The 13,851-nt window shown below is 40.3% G+C and overlaps 1 protein-coding gene across 1 annotated transcript in view; it reads right to left on the bottom strand.

Annotated features, from left to right (window-relative positions):
- KIT (KIT proto-oncogene, receptor tyrosine kinase) overlaps positions 1-13,851 on the bottom strand; it is a 55,471-nt gene that overhangs the window by 24,325 nt on the left and 17,295 nt on the right. Inside the window, exons 2-6 of the mRNA XM_030271088.4 lie at positions 12,693-12,932; positions 8,815-9,093; positions 6,128-6,264; positions 3,277-3,436; positions 255-444 (exon numbers count right to left, since the gene is read on the bottom strand). Coding sequence (XP_030126948.4) covers positions 255-444; positions 3,277-3,436; positions 6,128-6,264; positions 8,815-9,093; positions 12,693-12,932 — 1,006 coding nt within the window. The remainder of the gene's footprint in view (positions 1-254; positions 445-3,276; positions 3,437-6,127; positions 6,265-8,814; positions 9,094-12,692; positions 12,933-13,851) is intronic.

Genomic DNA, 13,851 nt, shown 5'->3' with positions numbered 1-13,851 from the left:
TAATTCTCTTTTTTGCTTATTGGACAGGAATGTAGGTGAGTTGTGAGTAAACAGCAGGCTGGCTCTCAGATGGTGTGGTTAGCTCGATGCTATTCCAAATGTAGGTCGGCAGACTGTACCAGTTACTGTGGCAAGCCACACGTGCTACATCTTTTATAGTCACAATTTTCTCACCATCTCCATTCTCCTCTTTCCAGAGCAGACTCTAGTGTGCTGTTCCAGAGTGAAATCGACAATATAGCCATGCATATTACCTGTTATTGCCCACAGTCTTGAACTTGACATCATGGTCTGAGGAATTCTGCAATGTTTCGTTCATGTACATCCAGACTTCTTCCTTTGGTTTTGGATATGCCTCATATTCAACTGTTAAGTTTCCATTTTGACCTGCATTTATATCTATTGTGGTATTCATTGTTGCAAACAAACGGACAAATCCTTTAGCTGACAGTTGTAAGAGGAGAAGAAAAACAATTTCAAGGTCATTTAGAACTTTGTGAGTACTCTAACCACACTCAGATGACCTCAAGACCAGTGATCAAACATCCAAGTGTGAAACAGGAGACTTTATCTGCAAAGCAGTACTTAAACCCTCACCTGCCAAAACCAACATTACTAGCTACATATAGCATGAGGCACAGAACTTAAAGCAACCTTGAGTGCCTTAGCACCAATAATTCCATCTTCTGGTGACAAATGCCTTCGAATACATTTTTAAAGATGCAAGCATGTGTTTGATTCCACTCAGGTATTTCTATTTTTCCAAAAATTTGACTTGCTAACATTCTGGTGTGAAAGAAACGTTATAAAACAAGCAAACTAAAATAACTTATTACAGTATACTAGAGTATTAAAGGTTTCTTTGTCAAGTATAATTAAGAACAACATTACAAATGAAGCTATTAAAAGCTTCAGTAATTAGAGAAAAATGTGCTAAGTCCACAGGCCTGGATACCAATCATCTTAAACTAAGGCATTTCTGTACATCTGCTGCTGGGTCTTAATCTTCCATTTGGCAGATATCATTTATCACTACACAGTTCCGTTCCAAAATATCAAGTCTAACAACATCCTTGCTGTAGTGGTTTTAATTTCATTAATAAACTCATCACATTGAGGATTCACTTTGAAAAGACAAGTTTTTCAGTCCTATTACAGAAATTCATATGGGAATCATCAGTTTGACAGGCAGATTGCAATTACAAGGAAACACATTTACTGAGAGCTTGAATTTAGACCTAAAGTCAATCTCAGATCCCTACTTCTTCCCACTTTCCAGTAATCAAACTGCTGTGACCAGCTGGGCACCCGAGCTTGGGAAAACCAGAGCCAGTAGGGCTTGGTGAAAGCATATGGATCTGCCAGAGTGCTTCACAGATGCTTTGAAGAAGAAAGGATGAAGTAAATTCACAGCAGGCAGGTATGCTCTAAAATGGTCTCCATCATTAGAAAAGAAGAAAATATTTCAAATCTGGCAACTGAAGGTTTGCAGTTCCTTTGCAGTGATTTTTTTCAGTTTTCTGTATTAACACAGGATTACCTATGCCAGATTTTTTCAAAATCAGACCCAACTCCCTTCAAATAAAATTTTATTATAATGATATCATTCCCTGTAATGAAGTTCTAGTACCTTCTAGAGTTAAAAAATTACCTGTTAGAAAAAGCAATTAGGAATTTTACAAAAAATACACATTATTTCTTGTAAAACTTTTGGCTAATGTCAAAGCCACAGTGATTTAGCATCTATTGCAATCCCAGATTTCTCTCTATGTACACACCATACATCACTTCCCAGGACCCTGGGAGCTTGCACACTTCAGGTAAATATAGTTTGTTTGACAATAAATGGTGAAAGGTATCCAAAAGTTGGAGATTATTTAAGTTAAATTTGAGAGGGTGGAGAGAGAAAACTATCTCAGAAAGGAAAGATTCCACCTTTTCTCTGACATTTTTATTAAATACAAACTGTATTTTACTAAACAAAAATTGTATTTCCTACTTTTTATAATGCCATGCTTTATTTTAAACCCCAGACTTTCCAAAGTCAATCCTTTTTAAAGCTACATTTGCATATGTAGCAGTACTAAGAATTTCTGTAGTGAAGAACTTCCCTCCTCTTATAATAAAAGCTTTCACATTGATCCCCTTGGGGAGAAGATTTTCTTTCATACTTCACACTGTTTCACTCTTTTACATATGAATGTAGTCTCTCCTGTGAAAAAATGAGGAAAACATCCCTTTCATTGTGAGCCCTACCCCCTCAACTGGCACAGCAAGGTTAAGGGCATGCAAACCTCTGCCGGTTTGCTGAAGATCTGACTCACACAGGTCAAACACTTCTGTTTTCTTTACGTTACTAGGGAAAGCAAAACAAGCAGTGTGGCTGGAGTGCATGTCTGTGCAACAGAAAAATGGATTTGAAAAGGAAAAAAAGAATCCAGGGCTGCTACACTTCCCTGAGTTACTACACCCTTGAATGGAACTGAAATGGTTGTAGCAACTACACAGACCAGAATGATCTTATTATCTATATCAATATGTCCTTAATTGTACTCAATTTATCAAATGAGCAGGTTTCAGCAGCTTGAAAATTCAAAAGGCACTGTGTGTCACCCAAATTAATATATAGCAGACTCTAACCACATCTGTTATTAAACAAGAGGAGGAAGGGAGTTTGCTCACTGTTTAGGGACATGATCCAAAACATGTAGAAGTGATGGATAGTGGGTTTAACAAGAGGGTGACCTCCGGAAAAAATTCTTGCTGTCTTTATGCACCACAATGTTGCTCACAGCATTATTTTATATAGAGGTATAAATACAGATTTTACATAAAAAACATTGACACACGTCAGTGAGATTCCCCACCTTGGAAGGCAGGTACTGAAGATGTGCTTTGCACTTGTGCTGCCAAATTACTTGGGCATAGGGACAGTACCAGGAGCAGGTAAATTAGTTGCTTTGTTAAAACTGGTTTAAATTTTAGATTAAACCAGGAAGGATGAGACAAGCCAGAGGGTCACAAACACTGCCGGATGGTTGTTCTAGTATCACTTTCCAATAAAAAGCAAAGGGTTATAGAAATTAAAGCAGTCATACACACCACAACTTCCTGAGCCATCCCATATTGCACCAGTCAGCAATAACCTTTACAGAAAACCAACTTAACTCACTGAGATTTGGGAAAAGGAGAGAGAAGGAAGGGAAGACTCCCCAGTGTTCTCACTTTTTATCTCCTGCTCTTAGAAATGTTAAGATTTCAATAAGAATTATTTACCTAGAGCTTTCAAGGTTACTGTGGCATTGGTTTTTCCAAAAGGGTTTTCTGCTTGGCATGTGAATTCTCCAGAATCATTAACTCCCACTGAACGGATGTTCAATGTTAATTTCCTTTCGTATCCATAATCACCCAAATTTCTGCTTTTGCTTGTAACAATCTGTCGGTAAAAAACAATTAACATCTAAAACACTGTGTGTGCATCATCTTTCCTAGATAAATTAAAAATAGAAGTAATTATAACTTTGCTATATTAATATTCATAACTTTAAACTGGAATAGTAAGCCAGCACGACAAGCCTGTCACTAGAATCTCTCCATGCAAAACAAGTGTGTGATCAGCTGCCTTTGGGAGAAAATGTCCTCTCTTAAGTCCTGTCTCCTTCCCTTCTTTTTTTTTTTTTTTTTTTTTGTTTTTTTCCTCCTCAAACTCCCTTCTAAGGCAAGAAGGTGGAGGGACATGGGGTGAAGTGAATTTGGGGCTACGCTCACCTGCCCCAAGAGAGCCAAATGGAGGAGAGCAACCCAAGACATAAAGAACTAGACCTCTAGCTTCTTCAAATGTTCCCATTACCTGATGACAAGGCTGTCGTGTCCAAGGTCAGACCCAGGTCATTCTGGCTGGATTTCCAATACTAAGATGAGTATTGGTGAGAGGATGAGTAAACAGCTGAAAGTTTTATTTGCACAAACAGCACTTCTAACTGTAGAGCTTGATAAAAAATGATCACTGGGTCCTGACTTTCCTATTGCCCAGGAGCTGAAGCTCTTGTATGAAGTCATTGCATCTCAGAAGTGTGGTTCACCCCTCAAATGGTGCCTGAAGTTCAGAAACTCTCTGATGGCTGCAATGCTTCCCAGAGAATGACAAGAGAGAATTTAAGGTCCTGGGGCTTCATTTTAGCTGTGTTGCTCTATGTTCCAAGGCCACAGCATCTCCTGATTGCAGGCATGCTGCAGAGAGCCCTGCTGGCAGCAGGCTATACACAGCATCTTCCCTCTGGTACCCACTCTGATTCTTGGTCCACAGCAATACAAATTTATTAACCCTAAATGAAAATGGAAACTTCAGTTTCTTAAATATGTCATGATTCTATATATATGCACAGAAAAAAGTAAATGCTTTGAGATGCTGACTTTAGTCTCTGTGAGAACATTCAGTATTGTTGGAAAGACTGATAAAATTTACACTGATTAAACCAATTGCAGACCTGGACTTGTTAGGATTTTCTAATTGAATTGTTGTGATTCTTTGATGTTCTAAGAGCTTCTAGACAAATTAAAGCTTCTCAATTCAATTTTGATTCCTCCTGACTTATAATAACCACAAGAGAAGTATATTCATTATATAGATGCCCTTACTAATAGCCAGTCTCCTAATTTTCCAAAGTGGTGATAACTTCAGTCATACATGGAAAAAGCATTTTGGTTTTTGTTCTCTCATCTATTCAGGACAAAATGCAATTCTGAATCTACCTGAAGATTAAATTTATGCATTCTTTTTCAATACACAATTTAATTTGATAGTATTTCAAAGACATCAGCCCCTACTATTTACTAGAAAGTTCAGAAAAGTCAAACTTATTGGGAAACTACTTTCCTTGTGGCTTTTACATGTTAAATAAAAAGTTATAAAGCACAAAAAAATGAATGGAAGGCCTCAATTTCATCAATCTGTAACACAGGAGAGGGAGGGGAATGAGAGAAGAAATGAAATTCTCAGATGAAGGTCTTGCACACAAGCAAAAGCAGATCTGCATGTCCCAAGCCACCTTCATGTCATTTGGACCTTCTCAACATTCAGAGCTGTGGGGTGGGATTTCTGGAGCAGTGAGCACTTAGCGAGAACAGCTTTGTCAGAGCTGGTGGATTAGCTAAGCACAGCATGCCCAGCCCCAGGGAACAGGACTCCTGTTTGTTATGTGCCTGAGGAGATGTGATTTATCCAAATATCACAGGACTCTTCCATATACGTGGGCTGAGAATTACATATTCTGGCCACTAACATTAGCAGTAAAAGATCAGTCAATTAGCATGGGAAAATATATGGTAGGAGTTACTAAAAAGTCTTCACAAGGGCTTTTAAATAATTTAAATTTCAAAGTATACCCAGAAGATCAAGAAGCGTTCTCAAGAACAACCCAATGCCTGCTGCTCATTTCAAAGGCACAGCTGGCAGCACACTGGCTTACCAGGGAAGGGGATCTCTCTGCCCCTTTTCTGCAGAATAGTTGCACTGCCAGTATCAAACTCCTGGAGCACTGAACCTCTCAATAATTTGATTTGGTGATGCCAGTCAGTAACTTCATCTATCTCTGGCAGACAGAAGCCAGTTCACTGGTTCATTTTTCAGAGGTTTTCCAGTTAGTGAGGCACACCACGTAATTTAAATGAATTAATCATTCCTATGAATACCTACTACTATTCCTGTCACGCACAGCCCCATGCTAATTAGCAGGTATTTTACTGTTAATGATAACAACTAGAATATGTAATCTGCAGTCCATGTGTTGATATTTGAAGCTCCCATTGATTGCAATGTGATGTGTAGGCACTCCACGCTTCCGTATTTAGGAAGCCCAACAGAGGTCACCTAAACTTCACATTGAAGAGCCTAACTTTAATTTCTTTTTGGGAAGAGAAGCCCATGCAGATGTTTTTCCTCCCAGCCATCCTCAACGGCACAGGACAGTTGTTACCCTCTCACCAGCCTGTGGGATACTGAATCTTTGTAAATGCAACAAATCCAAATCAACACAGAATCAGGTAGCCAAGCCAAGCATGTGAATGTCTACAGAAAGTTTGTGTACTGTGCTGAGCCACACATGATAAATGAATTAAAGGAACTTACCCCACTTTTGAGAGAAATCCAACTAGCTTGTACACTGCTATCCACATCTGTGATTATGCATGTAACTTCAAATTCTTCCCCTTCTTTGAGAAGCTCATAGCTTTTTGATAAGGTGATGACAGGAAGAGTTTTGTGAACTGGAAAACAATTTGGAAGTTTATTACTTTTCATTAGTCTCAGCTCTTCCGGGGGGGATACAAATCAACAGTCATTAATTAACTTTCCAATAAAATAAAGGCTCTGAGATGTATTCAAATTTTTTAACATATTACATGGTTGTTCCTTTACAACAAGCACGTTTTTACTTCAACCTTGCTTCAAATTACACTTAAAAGTTAGATAATACTTGTTAGAGCATAGCAACTTGCGTGAAGAAACCTGAATGATGTTGAACCATCAATGAGACAATTAATTTTGTGACAGTGATTAAAAAGCAGCACTCTGGAACTGAAAATACAGTGAGGATCAGTCACTGAAGAACAGCAGGCCAGCACTAACTGTGGATTTTAATTACAAAACATTGCAGCCAACAGAAAGTACTGTCAGACAAGTCCCTGAAAAGCTCCTGATGGACAACCTAAGAAGGACAGGTACAGCTCTAGGACTTCTGCACACCTGTGTCTGAAAGCACCACAACCTCTGATAACAGTGGTGGCTCACAGTTTGTCACCCAAGAAGCAGGTAGTGACATGCAGACATGGGGTAGCTGTACCCTGTTCTGCTTCAGGATGTCTTCTGTCAACAGCCAGGTGAATCTGAGGACTATGTGTCTCCTGCCTGTGTAAAGCTCTTCAGTTCTTCCTCTGTTCCCTTCATGGTTTGTTTTCCTATTTTCTTCATCCTTTCTTCAAATTTTCCTCTTTTATTATACTCCAGTTAACTGTGAATGTAGCATGTATCAGACAAGGTCTTCCAGACTCTCTTTCTGCCTCTGACAAAACTTTTGTAGTTATCTTAGGTAAATTGTACAAAACTTAGGAAAACCCAACACCTCTCAGCCATTCGTACTTTAACAATAATGTTTTCCTCATGTTGCTGTAAGAAGCTACAGAAAAGAACAAAGAAACATGTTTACTCTTGTCAGATATAAAGGCTCACACAAAATCCCCCTCGGCACTCAGCAGCACCCAAGTGACAGGAGGATGTCAGTGCAGAAGGCATTCTGTGTTCTCATCTGCCAGAAATGTCTCTGGACATCCAAAAAAAAAGACCCAAGTCCATAAAGCCCCTCATTGTTTGGAGAAGGGCTGTCCATAAACACTCCCTGTGCTATCATAGCTGTTGTGCATCTGAGTACTCCAGCAGAACTCCCTGTTTCCCAGATGCCTCTTCAAGCTTTCTGTATCAGAAGCTCATATCTGAGGGTCTGAGTGCCATGGTTATAAATACAAAAACATTACCAACCAAAGCATCTCCAACACATTTAAATGTTGAGCCAAGGAGAAAGTAGTTTTCCTTGATAAACTCAGTAAAGACCAAATACTACAGCACAGTAATTACAATACTGAGGATAACAATGCTGAATTTCAAAATCATCAGAAAAAAAAAAAAGTTATCACAGCAAACTCCACACTTGTGATGGTCCTCACTCCTGAACCTCTTGTCCCACCTCCAAACAGAACAGGCAGGTCACACAGACCCTGCCATGGAGCAGACACCAGCATGTGTGTGCCCTCAGCACGCCACAGGGCAGCCCTCCTTCACCAGCACAAGGGACGTGCTGCTGTGGGCTGGCCTCAGCTCCCAGGCCCTGGCACGGTGCAGGCAGCCGGGATGAGCACCCAGCCTGCTGGCCCGAGCTCTGCTCCCCCTCTTTCGGCAGCAGCCTCAGCTGCAGCAAGAGGTGGCTTCATTCCAAGTGTCCAGAGCTACACGGAGAACAAACTCATTTACTCGCCCCCGAGGAAATGCCAAGCCAGCCTGGCTGGCTGAACTGCTCCCTCCACTTCCCTCCTGGGTATTTACCCAGCCCAGTAATGACACATGGGGTAAGTGTAAGCCCCAAACTGCCCAGACAAAACTGGCCTGTGAAGTCTGGCTGACAGACACCTGGCTTCTCCTCCTTCCCAAACCCACCTAAGCACCCAACCTTGAGCACAGGGTGTGGGAAGGTCAAGTGCAGGGTAGCATCAACAGGTTTGCCAAGCATAGTGCTGCATGTAGCAGCTCAGCCACAATGCTCTCCTCATCATCATCTATGCACACAGCTGCTGTTGTGACCATCGTCACTCAGCATCATGAAGACAAAGAGACCTTCTCCTTCCATAAACTCTGCATGTCCACCAAATCCCTCTTCTTCAATGCCATCAATCAGTTCCTGCTACTGTCACTTGTGGGCAACAGACACAGGAGTCAGGCACTGAAATAATTTTGCCTCTGCAAACTTGTACAGACCCCAGGGTGCTGGTTTGCCCTCAGAATTAAACAGCATAATCAATGTTTCTTATAATGATGAAAAAAATGCCTGGAAATCACCAGGAATATAAAATAAAGCTCATCATAGTCAAACCTTCTGGGCACAACCACGAGCTAAGGGTAATGAGATCAATCTGTGCCCAGACACAACTTGCCCAAAATAAGTTTTGTGAGCTCACCACTTTGCTTTGGAAAGCAGTAGGGCTTCATAGCCCTTCTCTACAGCTCCTGGGAATCAGGTTCTCTACAAGAAGGCAAAAATCCTATGTTACCTGGTCTCACATTCAAGAAAATCTTCTCTGATATCTTCTCAACTCCATTATGCTTTGCCAAGCACTGGTAGCAGCCCTTGAACGACCTCTGTACGTTCTTTATAATAATGCCTTTCTGGGGATTGGGAATGAATGTCATATTTCTGGGGAGACGTCTGCCATCACATTTTTTCAGTGTGAAATTCGTAACATTTGGGTCTGTTAGTGGACACACTAGCAGGATGTCACTGTCTTCTTTTCCATAGATCAGAGAATCAACAAGGAAGAGAACATTTGGATCTGTGAAGAAACACAAAGGTCTGTCAGACAAGCTGGCATGGGAACTTCTGATTACCCTAACTCTACAACTGGGCACTTGTCAAAGGAAGTTTTACTTTCAGCCAGTAAAACTGAGTATTGCCTAATTCATGTTTACCAAGAGACATAAAATTTTCTCCTAAAAGAGCAGCATGACAGTAGACAGGCAGTAGCATTCACTACCAGATACACTAAAGAATCATGTGCACTAAAAATAATCTTACTGCTTTTTTATTTGGAGATGGAGGGCATTTTTTGCCTTCTTTAGGTCCAAAATATCCCTACAACAGTAAACAGATTTTCACAGACCACTAGAAGTAATTTGCTTTTAGCTAGTAGCAGGGCAGTAAGGTTTCATGCCCACGGGAGGATTTGAAAGAAATTTATGAGCAAATGGAAGTTGAAAAGCACCTAAATTATGGTTTTCACTTCTGTAAAATACATAATCTAAATGAACACACATTGCTACCAGAGGAAGCAGCAAACAACTTCTCTTTCTTTTCGCTCCCTGAACGCAGAGATTATTTTTAGCCTGCTTAGAAGAAAAACTGGGCATACAAACAGCACATCTGATTGAAAAATAATCATGTAATCTTTCACAATGTAAATTTCCTATAGCATTTCATCTTAGCCAACCACAGCACACAAACATATAGTACTTTAAACACTTCTACAACCAAAGTTGAAGCCCATGATATGTCATGACCTTGAAATGCTAAGAAGCTGGCAAACACAAACATAAAGGAATGTGTGATGACAAACACTCTGCAAAAGTTTATTTGAGATTCCATCTGCCCTCTCTACAGAGTAGAATTGAATTAGAAAAACAAAAACAGAGCGAAAAGTTTTCTTTCTTTTTTGCAAACATGCTTACAACTTGAATGATCAGAGACCAACAAGCCATGACTTACCAAGGAAGACACAGAAAATTTGTTTAAGATGATGGACAATGTGCATTTGGTTTAAGACAAGAAGTGCCAGGCTGAAAATGAAGCCTGGAATGTTTATGTAAGCAATTCACTACATCAGGGGTTACTCATCACTGAACAGAGAAGTTACTGGCTGGTTTCTAGCCTAGCATGAGGATGTAGCTTTAGCTGAATTTGATATTACCACCCCAGAAGCCCCCACAAACTACAGGTTTTGAGGCATCAGTCTAGAATTAGAGGATGCAGACTACTAATAAATGAAAAAAAAAAAGAAATAATTTCTGATCAGAACCAAAATGTGACATTTTACACACAGAGATCTTTAAAGGAATGCTATGACTAGCTGTCACTTCTGAGCAGGAAGAGGATGGATTAAAAGTGTTCATCTAAATGTCCCTGCTAACAGATGTAACTGATTGTTTTCTACTCAGTCCCCCTTTCTCCAGTATGGACAGAACCAAGATATCTTCATTAGGCGGAAAGCATGGCTTCCTGCAACAACAACAACAAAAAATAAATTTTTGAAAATAGCAGGAACAAAGACCTGTTTCAATAACACCTGACATTGCAGGCAAAGCCTTGACAGGAGCAAGAAGGATTGCTGAGGTGCTCCCCTTGCATCTTCAATCCCCATCTGGAAGGGAACAGCACAGTGAGAAGATATGAAAGGACTTCCTATACAGAATCCAGACACAAACAAGGCTGCTCATGGTCATGTTCTTCCTTTCATGGCCATCTTCCTTTCATGGCCATCTTGGGTTGCCATGCTATCTTGTCCACCCCATGGACATCTTGGGTTGCACTTGCCTTCTGGACACACTGCAGTTCTCCAACACAAGATATGATAGTGCTTATCAGTGCTTCTGTCTGAAAAGACTTGAGATCAAAATCAAGAGATTTTTCTCTCTTATGCAGGAGTCTGAACTAGGCTTGCTTGGATCAGGAAAAAAATACACTTTTATAGCTACTACACAGGTATTTTCTGCCAAAAGAGAAAGGTGAAGCTGGTACACATCCACAGTCTCTCAACACTGTATCATTCTTGGTCACAGAAACAGAAGAAATTTGGATTTAGTATGTTGAGAAGAACATAAGATATCAACAGATGCCACCATTTTTAGTGTCACTATGTAGAATCGAGGTTCTTGGTCCTGTCCTCTCTTCACTCCCAACTTTACAAAGTGCTTGTGGCAACCCCACAAGCAGCAGAGCATATGGCAGCATCTTATAGGTGATATAAGATTGTCACTAAACCACAGCTAATGCAAAATGATGGTCAACCTCATAAACATTCTTATTTCACTGCCAGGAACTTGTTAAAAGTTAAGGTTGTGTGTTTTTCACACAACTAGAAAAAAGATAATCACATGATGCATGAGGGCCACACAACTTCACTGATGCTTTGGTAAGCATGCTCAGGAAAGCTGCCTGCAATCCTAAGCTGAAGAAGTCACTCATGCAATGGAAGGCAAAAGCATCTCTATGATCATAGCCGTCTGAGATAATTACCATAACCTGCACAAAAAATATCAGGGGAGGTAAAGTGAAGATTGTTTACCACATATAGGTAACATACAAATTAGATTTCCTTTAGTCACAGTCTCAGAGAAAAACAGAAAGTCAAGAAAACTTATCCACGGTAGCTGTATGGCTATTTGGAGAACTCAGGAGCAGTTAAAGGAGAATTCTTTAAATTTTGTGGCCACTATGCCAGATATCTTCCCTCAAGAAAATAACCTTCACTGTGCTGTGCTGGTATCTCCCTGTCTTGGAGAACAACCTTGCAGTAATGCCTAAAGGATTAGCAGGGTTCAGAGGGAGGTCTTTGAGACAACCCCTTGGTCAAGGAATGCTGTCTTCAAGAAAATAGATGCCATAGGACTTTTTTCCATCAACAGGTTAGGAAGACCACCAAAGCTATGTGAAGGAGAAGCAAAATAACCATTTTCCTGGGAAAGTGCCAGGCATGGTAAACTGTGAGTTCAGCAGCAGCTGATGTAGACATAGATCAGCAGAGAAGAAATCTGAAGAAAACACTGCACAAAGTAATAATGGATTGAGAAATGTGTCAGACCAGAAGCACTTTTTTTCCTGTCTGAGACATTTCTGATCAGTCACAAGGTAAATCAGAAGCTGAAGGCAGAAGAATCATTGCTGTTTGCTGGCTTAGGCCTGGGAGCAGACTCTCAAAAGACCAAATCCTTTAGGCTGACTGCCTTGGTAAATTAAAAGCTTGGGACCAAACTTTACATGACTTCATACTGATGGACGGCACAGAATTAAAAAGACATTTCTACATATTTCTTGCTTCTTCACTGTATAACTGACTCATGGAACAGAATCAGGTCACTTAGGTAGTGTCTAGAAAGGGAGCTTGGATAAACTGTACCACAAAATTAATGGGGATGTAAAGAGGAACTCATCCAGAACTTTGCGCTGCTGACAAAGGCCATTGCAAGCAAATCAAAGAATGAGGTTTCTTCCTACTGGACAGGGAGGAAGATTTCTTCTACCAGTGATCTCCCGCTGTACTTCAAATTCAGTCCATCCTCCAACATTTATTGTCCTATTATTTCAGGAGTGGAGATGGAAGGGGGAGAGAGCGGAAGGGGAGGGGTGGGAAGCAAAAATAATACCTTCATTGATATTTACCTTTAACAAAAACGTAATAGGAGGAGACAATACTCCCATTGCTTCTGCATGTGTACCTGCCTACATCTCTGACTGTTGCATTTCTGGTGTACCACTCTTTCTCATTGGAACTCCTTGCTTTTGCCGATGGGTCCGAGTTCTGGAAATTCCAAGTCACGGGTCTCTCCTCATTGCATGTCAGCCTTAATTCCTCCCCTTTATTCACAACCCGTAAAGACTCTACAGGGGACAGTGCACCACCTGGGGAAAAAAAAAAAGCACAAAATAGAATGTCTGTCAATACAACACTCTTTTTTTCTGCAGCAAAAATATTATTTATAGCTGTATATGTGAAACTAATATTTAGGGATTTATTTCTTAAAAATACTAAGTTGCAACAGCACTGTGCAATTCTACAGATGCCTTTTGGCTTGTAAGACTTTGGCACACAGAAAAAATAACCAGTGCAGGTGGAAACTGACCTCTAAAAAACCTTTGGAAACTAAAGTTTCAGATGCACCACTTTCTGCAGTGTTTTGGCTTTTGAATGGGAACAGACCCAAGCTATTTAAAAATTAAATTCAAGAACATATGAGTCTGATCCTACATGGCAGCACTTTTAATCATTCTTTGTCATTTACTCAGTATGTTGCCAAGAACTAAAGTTTCCTTGCTCAACAGTTATCTTTTTATAACTGCTCTCTCATGTATTCAGATGCTCCACTCATGCTCTTGAATTAGAAGTGTCCAGTTTAATGAAGGCGTCAGTACATGGTTTCCATACTTGCTTGTTTCTTTACGTGAAGTGCCAATTCAACATTGCTTACATAAAAAACCCATGCAAAATATTCTTCAAGTTTCCATCCCAATGCTTCCAAATTAGTTCCACTGAGGCACCAATGTCCCAGTCACCAAAGCTGCTCTAATTGACTATTTAGCTTCTTTTTCACTGAACATGCCCTAACACAAGGTTTCAAATATTCTCACAAAATAAACCTCTGTAAAATTAGCAGCGCCAGTTCACAGTTCCCAGCCACTTCCCAACTGTCTATACAGAGAAAGGAGCACATTTAGGCTTCCTTGGCTCTACTTTTAGGGCAAGATAGTCAGGGGGTTGCTGAGTTAGCATACCCATGATCTGAAAATGGAGTTCATAGTCAAAAATCTAGAGAAATTCTCA

Source organism: Taeniopygia guttata, chromosome 4 (genome assembly GCF_048771995.1).
Source record: "Taeniopygia guttata chromosome 4, bTaeGut7.mat, whole genome shotgun sequence".
Lineage (NCBI taxonomy): Eukaryota > Metazoa > Chordata > Aves > Passeriformes > Estrildidae > Taeniopygia > Taeniopygia guttata.
The sequence above is the reverse complement of the archived record's forward strand: the minus strand, read 5'-3'. Positions and strand labels throughout refer to the sequence as shown.